At 43.2% G+C, this 26,270-nt stretch overlaps 2 protein-coding genes across 2 annotated transcripts; both read right to left on the bottom strand.

Annotated features, from left to right (window-relative positions):
- Positions 1-1,007: 1,007 nt before the first annotated feature.
- Positions 1,008-12,168, bottom strand: ajm1 (apical junction component 1 homolog). The gene is made up of 2 exons (XM_030354276.1): positions 11,910-12,168; positions 1,008-6,580 (listed from the first exon to the last, which is right to left on the bottom strand). Exon 2 carries the CDS (start codon positions 6,524-6,526, stop codon positions 3,263-3,265), a length of 3,264 nt encoding a protein of 1,087 aa, XP_030210136.1. The 5' UTR covers positions 6,527-6,580; positions 11,910-12,168; the 3' UTR covers positions 1,008-3,262.
- A 2,495-nt stretch (positions 12,169-14,663) lies between these two features.
- On the bottom strand, positions 14,664-25,921 carry crata (carnitine O-acetyltransferase a). The gene is made up of 14 exons (XM_030353733.1): positions 25,743-25,921; positions 23,065-23,343; positions 21,700-21,818; positions 21,442-21,495; positions 20,870-21,035; positions 20,386-20,560; positions 19,673-19,851; positions 18,917-19,017; positions 18,130-18,249; positions 17,537-17,659; positions 16,722-16,857; positions 16,299-16,361; positions 15,862-15,999; positions 14,664-15,728 (listed from the first exon to the last, which is right to left on the bottom strand). Exons 1-14 carry the CDS (start codon positions 25,869-25,871, stop codon positions 15,513-15,515), a joined length of 1,998 nt encoding a protein of 665 aa, XP_030209593.1. The 5' UTR covers positions 25,872-25,921; the 3' UTR covers positions 14,664-15,512.
- Positions 25,922-26,270: the final 349 nt, after the last annotated feature.

The raw sequence follows: 26,270 nt of genomic DNA, 5'->3' as shown, positions 1-26,270 counted from the left end.
CATGCAACTGGATGAACATAAGCAGATAGGTTTTGAAATCGCTTGTAACGGATCGTCTCCACCGGAGCCTTCAGCGTCCTGACTAATGAGTGTTCAACTTGTTCGTGGAAAAGCTGTCACAGGAATTCATGGAAGGTGCGTAAAAAATCGTCCGGCTTCAATTGTTGAAACGCAGTTTAGACAATTTAGTTTTTAAAACGCATACTACTAAAACATGGAAATTGAATCACTTATTTTGTGTTTGTTTATTGATGTGTTTGAGATCGGGTGTCCAGTCTGCTGATTGGCTAAGCTCTCCCCTCCACTAGGATCAGTTTAAAAGTTTTTAACAGAAAGAAATCTAAATCAAAGGGATTATTTATTTTATATGAAATATATCCTCGCACAGCGTAGATAACGCAACAGAACCCTCTGGCGCGACCTTGTGGTTGTTTGTACTACGTCGTATGTACGAATGTTTACTTGACAGATACATGTCCAGTACAAGAAAAAAAGATTAAGAATTAAAATAAATAAATAAGATAAATATATATAATAGCTATATTCGCAAAGGTAAATATAAAAATACCACCATCATGTAGTTTCTCCCCCCGGCTTTGATTTGGTGATCCTTTGAATTTTTAATCTTGTGTAGTATGTGCAATGAATGTGTGTGTCATGGTGCCTTGAGAATACAACGGAGCATGTCCTCTTCTGCCCCAGATTCTGGTGACCCGGCACCATGACCCATATTCTATTCACAGTGCAAACTGAGGAACACATCCGCTTATTGTCGGGTTCACAGACCACTCGCGGTCCATGTCCCCATCGCTCTCTCCTGTGATCAGGGCACTAATGCCTTGCACTCAGCTTGTTTCTCTTTGAGCATACTGTAAGCTATCCACAATGGCTCCAATGCAGAGCCTTGGGTCCTCAGAACATTGTTGGTTGGCTGGCCAAAAGGCTTTCTTTCATTCTCTCACTCTTTTTTTTTTTAAAAGCAGAAAATCAATAAGACAGGACTTACCCAGGTTCCCATTCAATTTATTAGTTATGTTTTATAAACAGACACACTCAGATACATATATTTAAAGAATAAAAAAATACAATAGTGGGCCTTTTTTTCCCCTCCATTTTCACGGCGGTGTCTTTGAGTTCCCGTATTTAACTTAAATGGCGGACAATTGTAAAAATCACTTTTCTCAAGGTGTCTTATGTAGGCTAGTATTTTCAGAGTTACTTAACAGATCAATCAAGCAAGTGTTTTTCTCAGCTTCATGAGAGCTAAAAATAGAAAATATAATCATCACATGCAGCCATCAACATCCCATTTTCATATATATATATAAATACACACAAACATATACATACATACATGTGTGTATATATATATATATATATAGATATGTATATATATATACATATATCAAATTTTTATATTTGTTTTCCACACATTATTTCCACACATTATTCATCCTATATGGATTATCTGCTATTACAAAAATAATAACTCATGGGCCACGGTGGATGCAAGTGAGGAACGCTGCGGCGTGAAGTCATGGGTTGAATTAGCAGTCTATCAGGGGCAGCATAGTGTCTAAAACGTGACTCCAGAGCCAGTCCTCCTACATAGCCACCTGTCCTGTTTCTGTGAGGTGTCGGTTGAACAATTACATTGTTTTTATTCTCTTGCCTTCAAAATCACTTTATTTTTTCAATAATATTATTATTTTTCAACACGTTTCAAGTGATGTTAGGAGTATCAGCAAACGTTAAATAAGAGTTGACCCAAAACATCATGTAGGCCTATAGCACAATCCAACCAAACAAATAGGCAACGTGGCTGCATTGTATGAAGGGGTGAGTATAAAACATGTGACTCAGCGTTTGTCGAGGGTCGATAAGAAACACAAAAGGGATCAATCACGCATGTAACACATAAAAGCGTAGCAGAAGTACACAACTAAAAAAAAATGTTCTTCAAGCATTTAAGTAACAAGTTAGTTATTGTGCCAACTCCGGCTTATCTTTTTCTAAGGACATAACTCGAGCTGCTAAATTTCTCTATGTTAGAATCTGTAAATATTATTTTTTTTAGAAAAACTCACAAGAGCACCATCTTCAACTTCGTAGGAAATTGCACGGTTTCTTGGCGTGATATACCACAACACCATGTCATCGATAACGTAGCACATGTTCATGTGACTAACGCACTCACTATTCACAGTGTTTCAAACAGCACAAGCCGACACTACTGTGTGGCTGAGAACTGGCACCATTTCAGTAAGAGTGTGTCTGTGTTTGTGTGTCTTTTTTTTTTTCTTCCTTCCAGTCCTGTATTACTCCGGTCAATTTGACTGGCAAACATTAAAGCACTACTGAGATATTTATCGTCACACGCCAATAGAATTACCATGAGAGCAAGAGTTACAGAGTAACATTAGGCTATCTACGCCGCATGAGGAGTGCCCTTTGTCTTTTTTGTATATTTTCATTCTCTTCCAGTAAATGCAACTATATCTTTCCCGACAAGTGATATAGGTCACCAATTTCAAGTCAACAACATGATCAATCCTATCATTATAATATAATAATATTTACTCATATATAATCATGTATAATATAATATGATATAGTATAGCAAGTCCAGCTACAATAATGTATTATAATAATAGAAACGTTTTAAAAAAAATTGTACACAAATGTGATAATTACCCTTTTCAAGCAAACCTTTGCATAGAACATATGTAGCTAGGAAAAATAACTTTCATGTTTTCTGCATGGTATGCCATTAAAATCACATATGAAAAATAGTCACTTTGTATTCAATCATAGGTATGAATTACACAGTTGACTTTAGGAATCTATGATTTAAAGGATATGTTCATTAGCGATTTTTAAACAAATCAAAATACTAAAATTTTGACCGAGGTAATGCCCACCTAAAAGAAAGCGGGCCATTGTAAATATAAATAACCAGGCTACAGATAAATGACTTATGTAGTGGAAAAGTACATAAATAGGTTTAAAAACTCAAATAAATAAACAATATACTGTAATCTTTCTGCATCTGACAGGCAATATTCTAATAATGAATAATACTGACAACGCAGACATTATATTTACATATACAGATATATATATACGTCTCTATATAGAGAGAAATATATATCTTCGGATAACAAAATTCTTATCTACATTTTCACAATCTACCTCATATATAAATATGTGTAACAATATATATGTATTTCTAAACATATATATTTCCAAAAAAAAGGTGCACTTAAATAATGTCATCCAGGAGATGGGGGGTGCCCACCCAGTCCAGTGTCCTTGGCTCGGACGCAGCCATGATCATGCACAAGAACTGCTTACCTGTCCTCTTGTCTATAGGGTAAATAGTAGTGGGTGTGAAGCGTCGGTTACTTTCCACAAACTCGCACAGCTGCTGATAGACCTGGGGATACTCGTGTCGCAGGAAGACCCCTCGGATCCTCAGCTCTCGCTGGATGTTGATGAAGCAGATCTCCCGGGCTTTCCTGCCTTCCTCTCCGTCCTTGTCGATGTCCGCCGTCCCCGGCGGCGGCGTCAGGATGAGCGTCTCCATGTCGCTCTCCTTCTTGTGTACCTTCCGCTCAGGGCTGAAGGAGGCCAGAGCTACCTTGGCGTATTTACGGACGGTCGGCGCTTGGTGTCGCGGCGAAGGGCCGTCAGGCAGTTGATCGCCGACAGCGATGGATACATTCAAGAGGAAACATTCGTTTGGGTCGTACTCCTTGCCGGCCTCGTGGAGCTCTCCGCAGTACTCTCCGAGGTTGTCCTTGAAGCCGTCCAGCTCGCGGAGGGACAGGTATGTCGGGGACATTTGAAGACTGTCCAGCCCGAACTGCAGGAAATTACTGGATGACGCAGGGTTTGGAAAACCAAGAAAGAGAACTCCCCGTCCCCTGGAAAGGAAGCCAACTTTGGCGATGCGGGAGAAGGCTTTGTGGACTTCTGCTGTTTCCCGGCAGTGCTTGATGATGTGGCGGCAGATGCTGCCGATTCGTCCATAGACACAGCTCTCTTTGTGAATGTCCCAGTCCTCCCTTCGGCAGTTGCGGGAGCAGTAGTAGGTATAGCAGCTGTGGCAGGATTTAAAGTACAGACACGCGTTGAACAAGGTCTCGGTCCGCCTGCATTTGTTGTTGGAACACATCATGGTGTCATCTTCATCCGGGCTCTGATCAGGGGAGCACTCGTCCCCAGCCCTCATTGTGTCTGCTCCCTCCATATCTCGAAAGGCATCGGTATTCATTTTTGTTGATTTGGGCTGTTTGTCCAAGGGCGGTGGTTCGGCCTTTCTAGATAGAGATGCAGCCTCTTCTTCATCTATGAGTTTCTTCAGTTGATCTAGAATATCTTCGCTCGCTCTTCGGCTGGGCGGTTTGTAGTCAGTCACGAGGTCGGCAAGGAGCTCGTCGAGTTGTTCGAGACTCTGCTGAAGAGACGCACTGTCATGCGTCTTCTCTTTTGCCAAGTTCCCAAAGCAAGTCACGTTGTCATGCTGTAAGCCCTCATGAGCAAAAGCATTCCTCGAATCCAGCATATCCCAGCTGGCAGAGCGTCCTTCTGACTTGCTCAGTAGTCCCGGTCGAATGTCGTTATCGGTGATTGTTATTTCAGGGGTTACAAACCATAGCTTATTGGCAGCAGAGTTCGTCATCTCGGTCGGGCTCTTATCGACCAAAGAATTATCAGACATGGACAAGGCTGCATAGCGTCTTGGTGAGCTGGAGAGGTTGACCACCACCGGTTGGGGCTTGTCATCTGTGCCTGCTACAGGTTTTCTGGGGTCAAGGAGGTCATCGTAGCTCTGCCCGCGATGCACGGGACTCGGTTGTTCCCTCTCCACACGAGAATTGAGGATATTGTCCCATGACCTTGAGTAGGATTTGGACTCTGCGCCTATTCTCGGTGGCTCCACGCATGGGTTGGCATACCATGTCGCCGACATCGGCTCTTGCCTAACCTGCCTGGTTGGCGTTACCTGGGATACATAAGAGGCCGGGTTGGTGGAATACCCTGATGCATCGGAACCGTACCAGTCGTCTGTCTTTGGCTGGACGACTCGGGCGTGTCTTCGACCCTCCGTGTAGTAGGCTCTGGCTGGGATGTGATGTTCGGGCGGTAGTGCATACACATCACCGGGATAGAAAACTCTGGGCGGGGCAGTTTGGACCTGATATGTTCTGGGACTCTCCGCTAAACCCGTTCTGGTCGGAGGCGTCTGGATGATGTAGTGCCCTGCTTCTGACCCTGCGTAGCCTTTAGGGTACACCGCCTGCACCGAGTACTGGTAAGGGTCTACCTCGGTAAAGTAGGACCTGCTTGCTACGGCGTGAACCATGTGAGTCCTTGGATCCTGTACGTATTGTACTTTGGGAGAAAAGGACTGCCCTGGTATGTAACGGTCGTCATGGTAGTAGTGAGTCGGCTGAGGCGCGGCCGTCGTGACGTACCTCCCCGACTCGTCGGCGTAAAAAAAATTGGTTGGCACGTTAGGACTTGAGTGAGCTCTGCGCTCCCTCCCGTAGTGACGCTCGCCCGCCGAAGGCATTTTGTGTAAAGGGATTTCCGTGGGTCGCGGGTGACTATTTGGCATGCTGCGAGAATACTGATGTGCCTGTCTGCACTCAGTAACAAAGGAGTCCGTGGGGGTGGTCGTCCTCGAGTACGAGAAATGCCGCGGCACTGTCAGGCTCCTGTGGCCCCCACTGTGGTACCGCTGCCAGGGGATCTCCACTTGAGGGCTGGTCTGTTTGCGTCCGTGGTGGTGCAACGCCGCCTCGTCGGGCTTGATGTCCACCCGACACCTGACGTGGGGACTGGTGGCCGGTTTCTCCAGCGAGCCCTCCTCGCCGTACAGCGGGGAATACCTGCTGGTGTCAGTCATCCCAGGCTGGAGCTTGGTGGAGTGCACGTCGTGCATCAGGACTCGGGTGGAGCTGGTGTAGGAGGGGTCCCGGCGGGGAGAGACCTCCGGTCGCCAGTGGCGGTCGCGGGGCGCCCGGTGGGCCTCCCGCCCCCGCCGCCCCGCGGGGGACTGCCCCTCGAAGGAAACGGGGGTGAGGTTGGTCTGGACCCGGGGGGCGCTTCTCGACCTGGTCCTTCTCTTCTGCTCCGGGACGGCCTGCACCTCGCGGGTCATCTCCGGCGCCATGTGTTGAGGGGTCAGCCGCTGGCTGAAAATGTCTGGTGCGGAGAACCGGTACCTCTGTTGGCGGCCCAAGGCGTTCCAGGCCGCGGCGTCGGGGTTGGCTGATCCCCGGCGGTACGGGGAGTCCATCGTGGGATGATGTTTGGGGTATTGGTGTGACTTATCGTTTGAAGAACGCCAATGCCTTTGAGTCGAGTTGCTCTGATTGTCCTCCGGTGTGTTTGCGTAATTGAGGGAATCACATTGTTCAGAGGGTTGCAAAGACTTAAAGTGTGACGAAAAGGGGATAACTCTTATATTGTGATGCACATTTGATACCAGTAAGTCAGGCGGGTCTGTGCGTGTCATCTTAAAATAACTCTTCTAGTGTTGTCCGTTAAGTTGGTGTAACGATGAATCCCCCTGCGTGAGAGAAAAGGAAAATCCAGTCAGCCATCTTCCCATCTTTCTAAATAAAATAACCGTCATATCTCCAGCTAAGTCCTGTTCTGAACGTACTCATTCTCACTTCATTAAGTAAAATTCATATTTTCACCATATGCTGATATACACATTTCTGTGCTTCAATAATGTCATATTTATTATGCTCTTTAAAGTTCGACTGCTATTCAGACAATATTACTGGCAAACATCATGATCAAATATATATTTCCAATGTGTACACATGGCACACACACACTACAAACACACACATGTTTGTGGTTTTATCCCCAGTGTATTGCAAATGTCAGCTTTTGACAAGTGGTGCTACATGCAGGCTCCATGATAGGTTAAACTTAGACCGGCTGTCCCCAAAAGCACAGCTATGCTGACAGTTTACCTGCATGATGTAACTGCTGTCAGCTACACTGACAGCACACCTACATGATGAAACCGATGCTAGCTATGACATAGGGTTTGTGCCATTTCCTTTATGACACATTCTAATATGCTGATAGCTTGACTGTCCATTTTATTAAGAGCCTGAAGTTCACCGTTTGGCTAATCTCTTGAGCCATGTCCCACCTTTGATCCGATAAACGCAGTAAAAATAGGCATCCCAATTCGACAAATAACAAGGTAAATATCTGACAAGCAGACCTGTAGGCTAATGATGTGAGACAAGCATCTGGCATTAACAGAAGGACTGCAATGCTTTATAATTTGCTTCCTATGTGTTCTGTGGGTGTGTGTGTCCGGTGTGTGACTGTGTGCATGAGTGAGTTGAAGTCGATAAGTCACAGAAGCCGGAGTCCTGGTGCACCCAGCGAAGCTAGTTCAAAAATGATAAATCAAAAATGATTGGCCCATAAACATACCCGTGTTGTCCAAAGGTACATGGTTTTGTCAAAGTCTACATTTGTTTACAAAGGGCTTTTTTCTAACAGGTTTCACAGCCATTTATTCTTTTCAACCTCTCTCTCTTCCTTCCAGGCCATCTCCTGTATCCTGTTTGTTCTTTAGAACGGCTTGGCCCATTTATGCCCGGAGTGATCGCATTCATTCCAATCAGCCACGGACTCTCAGCCAGTTTCCCCCCCAGTGCAGCCAGTCCACTCACTCCACTACCCCAGTGGTTTATATGCCGCTCCATCTATTGCAGCTTCACTCCACTGGCTTTTTAGAATAACCAGGCCGCTCCAAGCTGCCTGGAGTATTATCACTGTGATGGCAGTGAAACAATGCAAAGTAGCAGAGTACTTCGAATGATTGTTACTGATTATTTATTTCTTACCAGAATGATAGAAGTATTTGACAGTACTAGGCTAACGGCTTTGAATCCAGGATAGTCTATGCAGAGATCATCTTCTTTTTTTCTATCACACTTTTTTTCCAACACACTATTTGCAGATACACCTGATCAGATTTAGACTGTTGCCTTATGACTTATATTTAGCTTGCCCTGTTTTTTTTGTAGGGTTGTTGTACGTAATAATAACCCTCTATAGCACAATATACCGATAAATAATATATTAAGAATCCCAAAATACATAATAAAACTAGCCAGATGTTTTCAGGCGGATTCCTAGCTTTGTATATAACGTGTTAGGGTTAGTTCTTTAAACGGCTGCAGATATCAATAAATAATACATTGGGTACATGGAATCCAACTTGGAAGAATCTGATCACACTCTAGAATCCCAATTACTAACAATAAATACTTCCAGTTCCTCTAATCTCGAGAAACACATTAGACTTTGAAACAATTAGACTATACTTCTCCCTTTATAAACCAATGGTGGTGTCTATATAATAAGGAATGTGAAAAATGGAGAGATACAAATAGAGAGGAATCGAGAGAAGCAACAATACCCTGATTCTAAATAGTTTAATCAATACTTAGCATGGATTCAATACGTAATGCTGACAGCACAGCAGTCTATATTTGAGTGTGACACAAACAATCAAATAGTAGATTCAACCATCCTGACTATATATGAACATTCATTACTTGAAGACACAGTTACGTAATGAGTTTGACATTAACATGAAAGACCCACGTGTGTGCATCTTGTTACAGATAGCCTGAGGGCATTATGGGAATCAAACCCAGATCCTTTAGACTGGGAGAAAACACACACTTATCTCCACCATAGGACTATTCTTCTAATCCTCTGAGTAGATTTAGAATCAAACATCCATTGGATTATTACATGTTTGCTCCTTCCGTTACAGCAAAAGCAAGTTACTCTCTATTTCAAATACAGAAAGACTATCTCTTACTTTAACCTTTTCCTAACCATGACTTTACAAAGGGATGGATTTAATTCAATGACATGACATGATGAAATAACAGCTCACCTAGTTGCATTAAACATTTCTGGTTCACGCCCATCCAAGTTTTCAGGCAGAATACAAAGCATGCATTTACCAAATCAAATACGGTTCCAAACAGCAGCAGGAAAGGAAATGCACATCATATATTCTACTCAGTACTGAAAGAGCTATATATAGTGAACAATGGATGTAAAAAACACATTTTTACTAGTGCTTATTGAAAGGTATACATTTCTATGGTTAAGATTTAGCACATTGAAGCTTTGATAATTTTACAACCTCCTTAATACTTCCATGGGTCCATAGTGTTTTTTCTTTGCGATTATTTGACAATTATGATGGCATCCTCAACAAGAGTAACAATATGAAGCATGACAGTTATAAGAAATATGCCTGTTCTACCCTAAATTTCCATCAACCCCACTACGGCTCTGTGTTTAGGGAACAGGCATTGTTACTGCTCTGTCAGCCATGGCCCTAAACATGGAGTGGATTTGCCGGCAGGGGTAACTGATTGGGGTTTTATGGTATGGCTCGTAGGAAATGCTGACATTTAGGTCGATGTGCCAGTGTAGACTTACGCATCATAGTTTACGGGTAATTTCATAGCTATTATGATGGGGAAACTTGACTTACTACTGCTGAAAACCGATTCATTATTAATGTTTATTGGAAAGCATTATACCCTATTTGAAATATGTAATTTTTAAAGTGTCATTTTAACAATATTCCTGTGTTTAAATATGCTCCCAAAATGTTTGCCATTGAGAAACGTGCTTGCTTTCTATAAATAGTGCAAAAATAGACATTGGGTTAAAGAAGGTCATATAGTTAAAAAAATAAACCTTGAAAAAAAAGTCTCAGGGATGCGCCTACGAACCCTTAACCCTTTAAGAAGCTTAGTGTTAAAGGAAGAAACCCTAACCTAGAACCCAGGAAGCACATGGCACAGATCTGTGCTCCCATAGCTCACGTGATATGCACACATTCAACGCCCGTTGCCTCCTTCATTAGGCACTAGGTCTGTCGCACATCATGCATCAACTCAGCGTCCGAGATTATCTTTAAATATAGAAAATATTCAGCTTAAGGGTGATGTGCAACGAGCTGTGTTGGGGCTGGAGGCCGCCTCGTGCTCTGCTGAGCTAACGAAGCGCTGCACTATAGACACGCCTCACACGACTCTGGGATAGACCAGTACATATCAGGCTCTGATAAATAGACTAGTGCTCTAAAGACTCAAGCATAGACCAGTACATATCAGGCTCTGATAAATAGAATAGTGCTCTACCAGACTCTAGCAAGGACTAGTACATATCAGGCTCTGATAAATAGACTAGTACTCTAAAGACTCCAAAATGACGTGTGTGTGTGTGTGTGTGTGTGTGTGTGTGTGTGTGTGTGTGTGTGTGTGTGTGTGTGTGTGTGTGTGTGTGTGTGTGTGTGTGTGTGTGTGTGTGTGTGTGTGTGTGCGTGCGTGTGTTTGTGTGTGCATAAGGGGTCGGGGGAGACCCCTCATCCACTATTATTCCATGTATATTATTATTATGAATAACCTTTGCAGTATGCAATGGTGAGGCGTTATTGATGGAAGTGTCACCCAAATGGAATGTATAATATTGATGGTTCTGCAGTTGTATTGCAGTGGCACTGGCCAGGGCAGTCAATCAAACGACACAAATTATAAACCGTGCTGCATTAAACTCAATGTGCTTTGCCAACATTGGGAACGCTCGGTTTGCAAGGGCAAGAAAAAATATTGCCTCACAGCAAGGAAAAGCTGCGGGATTTGATACAGCAAATGTGATCTTGTAGATTACGTTTTTATACACTGGAAATCTAAAATACCATTTGTCTGATCACACATCAAATATAGGCCTATAACTAAATAATTGGGACAAGTTGGCCTCAGACAATTACTAGGTCTATATTTGAAAGAAGCAAATCAGAGCTATAGGCTGCAAAATAAGTGATATTGCTTCATCGATATAATAGCCCATAATCGCAATTATTTTGCGTTTTAACATACATTTTCTGTCTTGTTTGAAACACACCTGCAGCGTTCCCTAATCTAGCCGACACAAATCTCAGAAGCCTTGAAGACACGCCCCCTCCCTGCCCTCCTGGGTACCGCAGACGGACTTGGATGTTGTTCGGTTGGCCTCACTGCTCCTCTGTTTCTGGTCAATTTGAAATGGGTCAATGCTATACAGGACTCTACAGCGCATCCGCACTTACAGAAAATACGGATCCCAAGTTCACCTTTTGGGTGTCGGGATATCTGTCTTACTTTTATCAACGTGTTCCTGCATTGCCATTGCAAAAGTGTATAGTGAGGGGTGTCGAGGACGGCAACTTATAGAACAACGCGAAAACAATGCAGGGAAGCAAAGTCAATTGCCACTGTAACAAATGATCTTATCGGATATATATCAGGGCTTCCGCCTTTTCCAGGGGAGGACACGGAATCGACGCATTAAAGCGTGCACTCGGTGCTAGCATTCAGCGCGTATATACTATGAGTCCCGGGCGGCCACAGATGTGAGCTCATGTGAGAGATGTATGGTAGATAGGGAAGGCGATGATGTCAGTGTGTTAGCAGGGAACACAGTAGTATTTCGCCGACGGCTGCCAGAGCACACATACATTTTCTGCAATTATTACTCAGCAAATCAAAATCGCGCCTATTGCATTTCCCCTATCCGTGCATTGCATTCAGGTTAAGCTTCTTTCTCTTTATCTTTTTGCAGATTTTAATTTGTAAAATCCAAAATATTTAGAATGTTCGAAAGGTTTTTTCCCTAATGTAAAATTTCAATTGCGTCCAAACTGCGAATATGCACTGCATACGCGTGATCCTGTGCACTGTGGTCACAGCCCCGGTGCATCAATAGGACATTTGTAACTAAATGGTGAATGTTAGAGGAGCAGAGATGCTCTGTATAGTCTCCAATGGTAGGAGTGTGATCCTTACCGCATCCGTCCATACTCCGCACGTATGGTTGTCCATTTTATTCGGAAGACAGGGCTATGCAGACGGTGTGTTTCCTCCGATGGCATCTGCGACAGCAGGCATGCTAAATATGCATCTCTGAAATCCACCTTTTAAGGTCATTTAATCCTCTTTACCTTCCTTCTACATCGTCAAGGGTTTGCTGCTGCGCAACTCTGCAGCAACGACGTCGGCGTCTACACTCGCCGGCGCTGCAACCACAACCCACTACACCCTGCGTGGCGCGTGCTCCGTGGATTGCACCTAGCGTGTTCCAGAGGGGCGTGCACAATGTCACACGTGCGAGTGGCGCGAGTTTCGAAGACGGATTCCCGATAACAATATATAGTGTATTAAAAACAGCTAATTATAATACTGATAATATATTGTATGTATCCTCTATAGGTGGGATTTAAAAACGGACGGTTATGTTCTCTCCATTGGATACATCACCTAAAAGTGCACTTTTAGGTGGTGTATCCAATGGAGAGAACATGACCTATAATTTAAGAGCTGATCCAGGATGGCAGGCCTGCCACTTCCAAATAGTCTCTTAGAATGGTACAATAATATCTATAATTTTATAAGCATTATACCAAAGAAGACAATAATGAAGATCCTTGTTAGTTAACCCATTGGTTTGTTTTGATGCAGTTCAAGGCATCATGTGTGTAGGCTACTTGACCATGCATTAAAAAATGCATATACATGTCTGTTTTTTACCGTTTCATACTCTTCCATTTCTCTCTTAAACTCCTCAAGTAGGCCTACACGTATGGATATACAGTTCCCCCAGACACAGCAGCCCTGACAACATGGAAAGATCAAGTGACACATAATATTGATTTTTATATGGAAGAAGAAGAAAGTAGTGCTGTCTCAGTGTCTGCTGATACGACTCCCAGAGAGAGAGAGAGAGAGAGAGAGAGAGAGAGAGAGAGAGAGAGAGAGAGAGAGAGAGAGAAATATACAGTATTAGTACACAATACATTCACTATTACCAGTCATTTGTAGCAGGGCATACTGTGCATCAATTAGCATTCCCAGCGTAGCAGGGCTGTGCATAACAGAGGGCTTCCCTGACCGGTAGTGGTCTCTTGTCTGCCCCCTGCTTCACTCGAGCTGGTCATGCATTATTGATGCGCACTCGCTCCTCTGTTCCTCCTGCTGTGGTTCTCGGCTGCTGCTATGATCTGTGGCAGGAGGAAGACCCCCCCCCCCCCCCCCCCCCCCCCCCCCCCCCCCCCCCCCACGCCCTCTGATCACACACTCTGAACACATTCATCATAACACAAGACAAGACGGAATACACCAGACCACGCGCAAATGCTAGGCGTGATTCAGCACCCGCCAACCAGCCAATGATAGATCTGACCAATGGGAAGGTTAGAAAATACAGTACCATTCAAACAATTGCATGGCCTGTACATGTTTCCACTCAGGTAAATAAAAAGGCTAAATGTTTGAAAACATTTAACGTAACAAAAGCTAAGACATAAAGTATGCTTCCTATTTGCACTCGATCAAAAAATAGTAATCAAATAATGGACAGGACTACATTTTGATACCTCTTTGAATAGGGTTTCCAAAAGGCTATTGAAATACCTCAGTACTTTTCTCATCTCATTCCACCCAGATTGAACAATAGCTGTTATAGCATCCCAAACAATATCCCCCAAACACACACACACACACATACATACATAAAATGCACACACACACTTTCTAAAAATACAATCTTTGTCTACTGTGTTTTGCGCATAAGGCATAGTGCATTTTTCATTTAGAACATTTGGGGCAAGTTTGGAGAGCACAGAGACTGCAGATCCAACGATCCAAGATGGTGGTTAGGTTGGGGAACTCGACATGGAGAAGGAGGCATGGATCCCCGTCAAAGTCATGAATGAGCTGTACGCCCGGTCCCCGGTCGATAACAGGGTGGGCGCGGAGGCAACAGTAATGGGAAGGCTTCGCGATGCAGGGCAGGAAGAGCAACAGATCAGGGCTGAACCAGCGGCGGTGGAATGAGTGCTGATGCGTCTGCACGGTCCTCTGGGGAAAGGCCCTCGCTCGCAGGCCTGCTGTGGTTCTTCAACAGAGAGAGCCGGGGAGAGAGGCAGGCTGTTGTTTAGTTTATACCCCAGCTGCTCACATGAGGGAGCGATGGACTCTGGGAGGAGGGAAGGCAGTGCCCCCCCCCCCACCCACCCACTGCCTCAGGGGATTTTAGATTCCAGGCTTTGCTTCATTACAACACACAGACTACAACAGTCACAATGATGTGTCCGCAATTACCCATTATGGATTGCTGGAACTGTGGCAACAAAACGATTTTTTAAGTAAATCATTGATAAATCATTGTACGAACAGCAGTCCAAGTAGAACAAGAGAGATTGCAATTGCAATCATCTCAAAGCTTTGAAAAGCTTTCATTTCCACATTTTTTTATCCGTTTAAATATTTATTATTATTTCTTCTGTAAGCTGTTGGATCTTAATCAAATACGATTTTCAGCGATTTCTCCTCATAAGTGAACATTCACATTTGTCATTGCTAATGGTTCAATTGTATTACAAATCATAGACTTAAAAATCAAAGAGGGAAGATCCTGATCCATTCATGAATCGTCTTAAATACAGAGGATACAAGTAATTTAAGAGCTGATGATTAAGAGCCATTGAGTCGAGCATTATGTGGTATGTATGTGATGGAATATTTAGAGAGTTCTAAAACGGGTAGGTAGGCAATTACACATAATATATTTATTTGACAATTTAATTTTACACTTTTCTTGCATCAAGTGTGTAATTTGCCTTATGTCGTATGTGTGTCAAGTCTTAATCCAAGATACATCTTTACACAAATTTCATATTCTCTCTTCAGGATCCAGAGGCAACTGCGAACGTAGACTGTAATGCCAACGGTGTTTGACACTTGTCACGAATCGTACAGTAAAATTATTATGAAGTGGTAAAAAATCTGGTAAACATTACAAATGTTGGATCCAAAGTTTCCTAACAGCACAGTGTGTCCAAAGCACATACATGCACAATGAAGCCGCTGATCACGGTGGTTGGCTTATTGAACTATTAAATACATTTTTCTTTGATAATAATTTAATTAAAACGGTGTAATGTGTAAGATCTAGTGGAAGATAGTGGTAAGGTTGCAGATTGCAAACACCCGAATCACTATATTTTCATGGGATCATACACTAATTAAAACGTACTGCAAAGGGTGTTACGCTAGACGGCGCTCTAAACCTTAAAAAAAAAATACTCTTATACTTAATACATAAGAGGGAGAAATAGTGAAATGCGACCAGGGAAGGCACCCGTGGGTTGTGACACTTTGAGTGTATCCCTTGACTGGATAAGACAACACCAAACAAAAAAGAAGAGAAAGAAAACACAACCGAGCAGAAATGTGAACTTCAAATCATACACATCCCAGCTGACCTAAAGTGCATGTTTAACCGATAAACAGACCAAATGTCCCCCAAGCCAAGGGACCACCAGGGCGACCCTCTCTCTCCTCATTTGAACTATAAATAATCATGGACCCGAGCGGTCAACAGTAAGGGTTTCATAGCTTGGCCTTGGGTGTGGACTCCAGCAGGGTCCTCATGTCCAGCAGGGCGGCCTCCACCCCCTGCACCATGCGCCCCGTGTCCGTCTCCTGGCACGTGCTGAAGGACGACACGACCAGGTTGATGTGCTTGTCCTTGGGGTTGTAGCACACTCCGTAACCATCCTCTACCACCGGCCCAAAGCACATCACGCAGTCCGACTTCGCCGGGACCTTTTGCATGAGATGGTACATCCGTGGTCATGAAAAGCTTTTACAATTAAAAAACAAAGTGGACAGAACTTGTTTTGACTGGAAGCACGGTGTGTTTATATTCCACTAATACATGGCATGTATTGCTCCCTACCTGGCTGGTAGACATTTTAAAGTGCATGGCCGCAGCATAGCTGGGGTCGGTGAAGATCTCCGGCAGCGATACCTGCTCCTCGATGGCCTGCAGCTTGAGGCCGAGGAGATGGCGGTCTATAGCCTGGCCCTGGATCGCCTGCAGTGACAGAAGGGGTGCTTGAGTAGGGTGCGAGTGAAGCTGTGTGTTGATGTGAGGCAACTACCCTTCCACCTTGGTCATCAATACAAGTAGGAAATAGCATAACAGAACGGTCTCAGCCTTGGCCAGCCAATGCGACCGACGGGCGTGTGGTACAGAAGTGTAAATCCTTGAAGCCACTACAGATATAAAAAGACCTGATATTTTCTGCACTTCATGGAAGCCAGGAAGCTGGGAGGGATGAATTACTTATCTATTATCCTGGGGGGAATCTTTTGAAACTCAGCAGTTCTTACCATTTCAGTGTACGCCCGGTGGGCCTTGATCGCTCGCTCCAACAAAGCCACCTTTTCTGCGTTCTTTACAACAGAGAGGAGACAGAGTGTCATTCATAAATCTGTGGGAGGTAAACGTGTATTTGATAGTATGAATGAAAACCGCCGTTCCAACTTAGATTTATCTGAATTACAAACTGTAATTACTACTAACTGTAATTACTACTAACTGTAATTACTACTGTGAGAAAAACCTCTAGGAAGGTTCAATTATATAGTAAGATAAGACAGTAACATCTCTTACTGTTGCGTTACAATAACAATAATGTGTACAGTTACATCATCTATAGGCATCAATCCAAATAAGGCGTGTTTTTTTTAGATTTCTTAAAAAATATATATTTCTAAATTAAGACAGTACGTATGAGCCTTAAACGACCAGACCTTTTTCCCGGGGTCATCAAAAGCCTTGGCGAAGTTCGAGGAGTCCGTTGAAGCAGAGCGTATGGTGTCTGTGCGACCCAGTCTGAACATACGCAAAGAGGCACTTTCATACGTGGAGCAAGGCTTCTGGTGGAGCCTTCCAAGAGAGACATCAGAGACAGGGAAACAGAGATTGAGTAGGTGAGGCGCTCATTGGTATTTTACGGCAAGGCCAAACCCCACCATTCAGCCATGTGCATCAACGCCATTGAAGTAGGATCACAAAGGCCCATAGGAGATGAACGTTTTGAACACAACTTCAACGCTTTTATTCTCCGTTTTAAAATCCGTAATAAGGGTTATTATCTTCATAGAAAGAAGAAGGGTTTAATACCGAAAAATATTCTAGATATTATTCAACATCGCTGGCATTCGTGTGCAAGTGGGACTGAAGAAAAGAAAATAAATCAATTATCAAATATCATATATGTAGTGATGTGAGAGGGTTCAACACTACTTTAGAGCCTTTTTCCTTATTAATTCATGACTATGTTTTGTTTATGAATGCATCTTGAGTTGAAAAAATTAAAACATATTAAATACTTAAACAGCATCTTATGTGAATTGGGCTTCATCCACGCTGCATCATCACAAACCAAGGATTTGGAATGTCAAGTCAAAGTCATTCTTTCAAGACAAATGACAGTTCATCACTTGAGTCGGAAATAATTGAAAAGCCTTTTTGGCAACTGGGTAGCTTCATAAAGTTTGTGCAAAGTGGATCCGATAAAAAAAAAAAAAAAAAAAGGCACACTTCCATGTGCACACGGCCTCACCGGTAGTACGCCAGCTGGAGCCCAATCTGAATGAAGGCGTCTGGGCTCATCTTGAAGGACTTGGGGATGTTCTTCCCAAAGTGTTTGAACACCAGCAATTTGAGGTCTAGCTGTTGGACCATCCTGGAAGGAAATGAATAAACATTATTCAGGAGCCTCCTTTGCCACGGGGCCTTTCGCTGCATAACCAAATGCAATTCTAAAATTCTATTTTAAACATTGATTTTAACCTAGGACTGTAAAAAAAGAAAAGAGAGATGTAGTAAGTAAGATTGACCAGCTGAAATTTGAGTGTAATCTGTTAGAAATACTATAACCTATAGTCAGTGGTGAGTGAAATATCTGTTCTGATGGACTTTGTAGGGGCCCCTCGCTAACTGCCAATTAGTGCATCTCTTCCTTACCCGTCAATCATCTTTGTGCACATACATATATCCCTGGTCTGCTCCTTTCTACTCTCTCTCTCCTTACCATCCTCAAATTGTACCTACAGCACGTTTTACATCATACATTGTATGTACCAACACCCAAATCTAATTTTCTATCAGAGAGCATGTCGATGACAGTTGGACAGAGAGGAGGGCCCATCTCACGTGTTGAGGTGGAGCTTGGCCTCCTCGATGTGTCTCCGGATGTCCGGCGTGATGTTGAAGTGTAGCTTGCGGGGCGCAGGCAGGGGAGATGTGGGAGAGTGGGCCATGTCCGCCTTCTTCCTGTGAAGCAACGCGTTCATATTGACAACTCACTCGTGGTCTTTTATAGGCCGAGAGAAGGTCATGAGTTTCACCAATTATATCCGATCTACCGAAACGTAGTCTCCCAAATCAGACTTTAGATGAATGATCTAACGTCTGAGTATTGCTTAACATTTTTGGCTAAGAGTGAACTTGAACTCTGCAAGAACTAGTAAGCCTTTCCCCGTGGGAACACACAACCTTGCCGGAAAATGACGAAGATGTAAGATAATGTAATGGTTGCTTGTAAAATGTAAAGGTTTTAAATCAACACTGTAGATTAGCCACTGCATCAAAATCCCCTCACAAAACAGGAAACAAACTCCTGTTCTACCAACCAGTTTGTGAATGTCCTACGCTGTTCCAAACTCAAAAGTGTGGCGCTCCATCTGGGCAGTTATTGGCTGATCCAAGAGGGCTTCTAGTAGATATAGTGTAATGCCATTGTGTGTGACGTTTTTCCAAAAAAGCTTCGAAAGAAGCTCAAAAATAAGGATCACAATGTTGGTCTTAGCGGTAACCGTGTGGATAACACCTCCCACCTCCTTGTAGTACTCTTTAAACCAAGAGTAGGGTTTCCCTTAAATGTAACTTTTATTTCACAACATGTTCCTGTATTATAGTATGGATTAAGGACTTGACTCACATGCATTCTTCAACATGGTCGATCAGGGCCACTATGGGCGGGCCTTCTGCAGGGGCGTGCTCATAGTTGAGGCCAAACATGCCGTCCTCTCCAAGGATAAACTGGCAGAACAAAACCATTAACCAGGGAGTTATGGTACAATGCATGAGGTCAGAGCGACTGTGCCGATGTGAGAACACAACAAGTAGACCCTGTTCAGGTGGGATTTCCAGGTTAGCATAAACTCAATTGTTTATTAAAACTAAACAGTATAGAAAACTACCCTAAACAGTTTAGCATTACTAAACTGTTAAAGATGGCTATCTTAGTCGAGATTTTATGTTCATCCAACTGAAGCAAGGATTAAAACTTAACAATGTGAGAGAAGAAAGTGCTAGCTTACATGAGGAGGATAGAGCAAAATGGCAATTGGTGAGTATGAGCCAAAATTGTATTGCTCTATGAAATGGGATGGTCATGAGGTTTGCATGTGGGTCCGAAATCCAAGATTCACTCTTTTTACCCGCATTAGTGAAAACATTTTACCAGCCAAGCTATTGTTTTTAATATGACGAATTTCTACCTGCCATATGGTCAAATCTATCTGCAATTGGGTGGTAGCAGGTGTTCATTTGGTGTGTGTGTGTGTGTGTGTGTGTGTGTGTGTGTGTGTGTGTGTGTGTGTGTGTGTGTGTGTGTGTGTGTGTGTGTGTGTGTGTGTGTGTGTGTGTGTGTGTGTGTGTGTGTGTGTGTGTGTGTGTGTGCATGCTTTCTCACCTGCAGTGTTTTGTCGAACCACCGATTGCCACTGTTCAGATGGCTGCCTCCCCCGTGGAGCATCTGTTGCGCCGCGCCACTGTGGTCCGTCTCACCCAATGCATGGTGGGACATGGAGTCCAGACTCAGTGTGAAAATGCTCCTCTGGATGGCTTCCACCGATTCCTTGTTTGTCGGATCTGGACGTGAAAAGAAAAATATCATATCGTCTTCTGATGATATTGCACAGTAAGACAAATCTGATTAATGATTAAAAGCTGGGAATTATTTCTACCTTTTCCGTTTCATAACGTAATTAGTCAACAAAAACAAATGTCCAACCTATTTAGACAGTGTTTTGTTTGAACAAACAAAATACCTGATATTGAACAGATTATAAACCTCTGTTGAACAGTCGGGAGGTAAAAGACTGTTAAGCTTCAGAAGCGCTGTCTGGACAGTCTGATAAAGTATTCCCGTTCCCGTTCACGTTTGGTTCCCCACAAGTCTGTTTTCCCAGCAGTACTGCTGACGCTACGGCCCGGGATCCCTCCAGCCTGATTGCACATCAATAAAGAACTCTCCCTGACAGGTAGACAGCTCTGAACACAGTGGATCAACGCTGCCTCCTACGCTGACTTTCCATATGGAAACTACCCCGGAATGAACATCAGTGGGCTCCGGTCGCTGGTATGTCGTTGCGCACTGCCGTGCCGGACCGGCGCTCAGCTTACCCTTGATGAGTTCCAGGTAAGCCTTGCCCCAGACGTTGCGGTCCTGAGAGGTGAGGATTCCCACGGGCTCCTCGCTGCTCTGCGGTGAGGCCTCGCAGATCTTCCGCAGCTGGACGAGCAGCTGGTCCTCGTTGAGTGGCGAGCCGTCACCGTTGTACACATCCAGAGTGAAGAACTGATTCACAGAACAGGGATGGAGGGAGATGAAGAGACTGTTTAACAACGGTCAGATATCAACTAAGAAACTTTAACGAAATAACATTTTCAAGAACATCAACCAATCAAGTAACTTAGGTAGTAGTTAGTCAATTAGAGTTAATGCTTGGTATTGTCAATTTGTTAAATGATTAAAACAATGTGCATGAGTGGCATTCAAGTATCCACGAATTGAATGAAATTCAGGGCGATTGCCCTTCACAGTTTAGTTAATGCCCTGTCATTCAATCGGTTGTACAAGACCTGCTCCTCAGGTCATCCTCCCCACCTGGTTGTGGTGGGCCACCACCATGTGCCTGGAGGCCGTGGGCCCCTTGGCGTGGTTGACCACTGAGTCTCTGTGTATGCCGGGCACGCGGCAGGAGGACAGGAGCTGGTAGTACTGGTTCATACACAGAGGCCTCCGGCCCATGTGCTCCACGGGCAGCGTCTCGCTGTGGGGCGAGATCACCTGACGTTAGGGACGGCTGCATGATGTGATTAGAGTAATGTTCCATAAAAAGTCTGGGTCATTGGGATCCGTCATTTAGATCAGGCAAAAATAAAAAACTGAAAATGAATAGTCTTTGACAGAAAACATGCAATTTTGTTTTTATTTTTCTGCTTCAGCAGATTGTCCTCAGAATGTCCTCAGAATCTTGACTGTCCTCATAAAATGAAGTCAGTAAAGCATTTTTGCCTAGTCTTCACAAATATAGGACATCACTCTGGGCTTTGCAATCAGTGATATGCATCACTGCCATTGTTTTTACCAATCAATAAATAGATTCATTCACTATGAAAACAATTGTTCTTGCCTGAATAGTAAATTAAGTGTGCCAAGAAAACAATGATACTCACTTGTCAACCTGTGCCTTAAAGTCCAAAACCCCAGCAATCAATTTGGCCGCATGCCTGGGAAGAGAGCACTTTAATATTCAATAATATGCTATATTGAAACTGTAATATTAAATTGTAATATGCATTTTAATTATTGATTCAAATTATATTCTTGGGGATATAATTTTATCAACATCGCTGGTAATGGTTGTTAAGTTTTCTATAGGATAAAATGCATATTAAAGTAACACGCCAGCATTGCCCCTTCTACGTCCTTACCTCAATTGTCCCTGCTTGTCGCGGAAGTCGAACCGGGGTAGGAGCAGCCCAGGGTTGGAGTGGATCACTACAGGCAGTCTGTAGTCCAGGTAGGCACACAGCACCCACCAGTCAGACAGCTGGACAAATGACAAGAGCACAAATGGAGTCGAGTTCTTCAAACACTGAAATGGAGCCAGGGCGCAAGGTCAGTTTCCAAAGTAGAAGATAATTCAAGAGAGGCAGTTTAACTCTTACGCTTACACTTTTTTTTTTTTTATATAAAATCTATTATTTATCTGCTCCATGTTCATCATCAAAGTCTAGAGGACATTGTGAGAGCAGTATCATGAAAGCCCCCTGGAATCGTTATTTGTCTAACCAATAGACAAATTAAGTTGAAACACAATTTATGTACACAGTTCTGTGTACAAAGTTTTTGTTTGCATAACCTGTTTGTCTACTCAGTGGAAAAAGCAACATGATAGCAACGTGGCTCCTGCATATCAATGCTGGAGTGAATTCATATACTTGAAAGTCATTGTGTATTTCACGGTGGACTGTATTGTTTACACACTGGCCCATTGCCCTGTGTTGGCTGTCTGTTTAGCTTTAATTCATCTCCTTGAGTCTAATGTTCCTGTGGTATTTGTAACGCAGCCCTTGGTTATGCCAAACTGTGTCCCAAAGCCTCAGCTGCAGCAGCCTTCCTCGTCTGTCTCCTTGGTTGCACCGTCCTATGAAGGTGCCTTTGTCCAGTACAAAAGAGACGGGCTAGAAAGGCTGCAGCCTACTGTGTACATATATAGATAACGTCCATGGAGATGATAGCGTTCAACGATTACCATGTAACGTTTCTATATTTTACAAATGGACGCATTTCACACAGTGCAGACATGTTTCATCCTCTCAAAAACTTGCCATAACATTTTATTGGTATTTTTTTCTTAATAAACCACAATAGTATAAATTGAGCTATTCTAACTTTAAACGTATTAGCTAGCTAACAAATGCTTTATATTCTTATGATTCAACTGATACATTTATTCTGAGCAATTGATGGTTTTCCTAGCTGCATTGTCCATTTTATAATTAAAAAAAGTAGATAAAAGGTTCATTCTTTTTTGGGATTTATTAGACAATTTCAAATAAAGTTTTGAGATGCAGGTGCTGCGGTTTGAATTCTATTCGACAATTTCTTCAAACATTTCTCCTGCACACCGTTTGGGTCAGAACAAAGGCTGCATCTCTCGGCCACATACGAAGGCTCCTGCCCTTCAGAGAAGTAAAACCTACTAAGGTTTGCAGTCGAGGCTTTGGGCCACCGCTTATACATCCAATGCAATTCACTCCACGGAAGGAAGGACTGTCCCTTTAAGTACTCACCCAGTTCTCAGTGCCCTGTGCTCTCTTCTCAAGGCTCTTCTGGAGCCTCTCCCCCATGCCACCCGCTTTCTGGAAGTCTGTCACCAGCTCCCTGGTGCGCTTCAGCTTCTCTGTCTCCACGATGGGCTCCAGCACCGCCAGGTAGCGGTCGCACGTCTGCTGCAGGGCTGGCACCGGAAGGCTTGGCAGCCCTTCTTGATGGGCGAGGAAGCGGCCAGCAAGCTTGGTCGCAGAGACCGGCCTCACCAACCCACTGGTTTTCTCCATCCCCATTTTAAACTAGCCAGGGACAAGGGAATGAGTTTTGAACAGTGGGATTGCGATGCTCAATGAGCCTGGATGAAACGCTTACAGTGGGAGAGGCAGTCAACGTATGTCTGCCCAAGGCTGTTTGATAAAGTAGTATATGTAGACTTTGTATACATATATATATATATATATATATATATAGGGCCTGTGTTTATGTTTACATGAAGCCAACAAGTGAAAAGGTGAACAAACAACCAATGTTAAACATCAATGTTTGTCAATTCACTTTTTTGTTTTAGTGTAGGCCAAAACAAGTCCACTATCACCATTCAATTATTGTCTACACCAAACGTATCTTTTATGGTTGATGGGGCACATATTTGAAGACCGAAAAACAAAACATGCGTGCATGTCTCTGTATATATGTTAATATGTAAAAATGAAAGATGAATTACTGCTCTTTTTAGCCTGAACCAAAAAGTGAACAGAAGAATATTTATATTAATAATATTCAAGTTCATGTAATTTATTTTAGGTAATATATTAGTATTCAGTTTGACTATCGACTAGGCTTGAATTATGCAGTTATTATTGCTTATTAGTTCAACGGCGCCCCTCTATGGAGACTCAGTCAAGTTTTAGTTCATTTCTACACATTGGTTCTTCCTTTATAATTTGGTTCTTCCTTTATTCCTTAAATAAAGTGTGTATACATGAGCAACAGTACACACTTAAACTAATCTGCAAGTGTTTTTGTCCACATTATTAAAACGAACCACTGTCACAAACTACAGTTTACAAATAGTTCATAATACCAATATTTGTACTGCTATTGTATATTTAACGTTAGTGTTTAAATCATCACTACTAATAAACATTACTGAGTCGGTATATTATTCGAGGACGACCTGATATTGTGTAGATTGACGTGACCATAGTTTATAACAACACGCACGATTTCGCAATGTAAATAAACGCACGAAGTGTGATAAATAGGGTGCCTGCAACCATGAGTTGTCGCGAGCGATAACATAGGTCGAATAGAATTTGGACTTTTCAAGCACATGCAGTGGATATATGTTTATAGCGCCCCTGTAATAAATATATGTTCATTTAAAGAGTCACTTCACTCAATAGGATATTCGTCGGAATATTATGAGTTTAATGTTAATTGAAAGCAACTTTAACCTCGCAAATTAGCAGATTACACTCGCTCAGTCATTTACATTTACCGAGCAGGCGTTAGGTCACCCTGGTGTCAAGAAGCAAACCCCACTATGATAGACAAGCATGTTTTAATCATTTAATATTTAAAATGAACTACAGATAACAATCAAAAGTAAAAAACGCTCAAAAGACACTTGTGTATTGACAGATTGTGTAGCTATCTGATCCAACCACATCCAAATTGGTCACAATTCGCCCATCATTGCTCGCAAGGAGTTCAAAAGCGTAACAGTCACCACACTAGCGATATGAATATAAAATAAACATTCCCATACCAAAACAATCAGCTAGGTTTTGATATCTGCGTGAAACCTAACGTTACCCTAAACTCGAAGATAGCTACTGTAAGGGCGTGTTCACACAGGCAGTTTTTTTATATTAAAAAACACCTGACCCGGGTGGTTTTTTACCAACTAAAAACTGACACGGTGGTTTTGTCAAGCTCATTCTAGAGCAGAATGTTCTAGAGCCAACGTTGCCAATCGGTTACCGTATCAAAGTGGTTTGACTACGCTACAGTGTCAGTTACAATGTCGAGGATGAGAAAATTAGCCCTTGTTTTGGCGTTAGATGACAATGTCGAGGATGAGAAAATTAGCCCTTGTTTTGGCGTTAGATGACAACGACGAGGATAACGATGAACCTTCCCGTTTGCGGGTGCATGACTTAAACCGGGGACGGCAGCAGTACGGGGCGTTTCATGGTTGTATTCAGGAGCTACGGTTTGATAATGTCCCAAAATCCCACCGATCGTCCTCCAGATACTCTCCTTGTGATATATGTTGTGGTATAACTTGTTGGTCATGTCATATAACTCAACATGTTCACCAACAAGAACAACAAGTTGCTCCGTCGGGAAAGACTTCTTGGTTTGGGTCGCCATTCTTGAATTTCCAACGTTTTTCCTAGTGACGTAGGTTCTCGTTCATTGGTCAGCTGTCAAAAAACTGCCTGACGTCGGGTGCTTTTTCTTGGCGAGTTGAATTTATCCCAACTTGAAAACCAGCCAGAGCAGTGAAAAAAACCCGCTGGCAGCGGTGTTTTTAAAAGCACCCAGGATGTTTTTACAAAAACACCCTGTGTCATAGGAATATAATGTAAAACATCCACCCGCACCTGAAAAAAAAACTGCCTGTGTGAACACCCCCTAAGCGAAACTAAAAGGTACCGAAAAGGAAAGTAACGCCGTTAACGTTACTTACCGTCGTTCTGGTTAAAATACCCCACATTCTGGATGAGAAACGTCCAACAATTCTGGTCGATGTACAACTAGGTAAAAGGTCTTCCCACTGAGCTACGATACGCACAACCCTACAGCCATGTAACCTCATTCAAGGCGCTCACGACATGGATGGACCGTGGTGCTCCAAATAGACGTTATTGGCGAGCGAGTGGGCGGGACTTCCGGTAACATGGGATCCTCAGTGAGAGAGGCAAGAGGGAGGGACTTCCAAAATAGGGAAATCCGTTTATGTAACATGTTTCGGATATCGCATGGTCAACAACTTTTCGTCAAAGTCCATATTTTTCTTATTACTGTCATAGTCATAATCATCTCGCACCGTGGACTAATGACCGGCGTACACAGCTCATTGGGAGTAAGAAACCGGAATTGTGTTGCAGTACACCAGGACAACGCTAAAATGAAGGGTCCACGCTGAGCCTGACAGCCATGGATAAACTGTAAAAGGACAACCCCAAGAATGTGACCCCTGGACACACAGTGGGGG

This window comes from Gadus morhua, chromosome 4 (assembly GCF_902167405.1).
Source record: "Gadus morhua chromosome 4, gadMor3.0, whole genome shotgun sequence".
Classification (NCBI taxonomy): domain Eukaryota; kingdom Metazoa; phylum Chordata; class Actinopteri; order Gadiformes; family Gadidae; genus Gadus; species Gadus morhua.
Note: the sequence above shows the minus strand (reverse complement) of the source record. Positions and strands in the feature narration are given on the sequence as shown.

Excerpts from the sequence above, each read along its gene's own strand:
- ajm1 (XM_030354276.1), bottom strand. The coding sequence starts at position 6,526 with ATGACACGCACAGACCCGCCTGACTTACTGGTATCAAATGTGCATCAC.
- crata (XM_030353733.1), bottom strand. The coding sequence starts at position 25,871 with ATGAGGTTACATGGCTGTAGGGTTGTGCGTATCGTAGCTCAGTGGGAA. Across the intron at positions 21,036-21,441 it reads TTTAAGGCACAGGTTGACAA|CGAGACGCTGCCCGTGGAGC; the intron begins GTGAGTATCATT and ends CTCGCCCCACAG. Across the intron at positions 16,362-16,721 it reads TTGATGACCCCGGGAAAAAG|AACGCAGAAAAGGTGGCTTT; the intron begins GTCTGGTCGTTT and ends TCTGTTGTAAAG.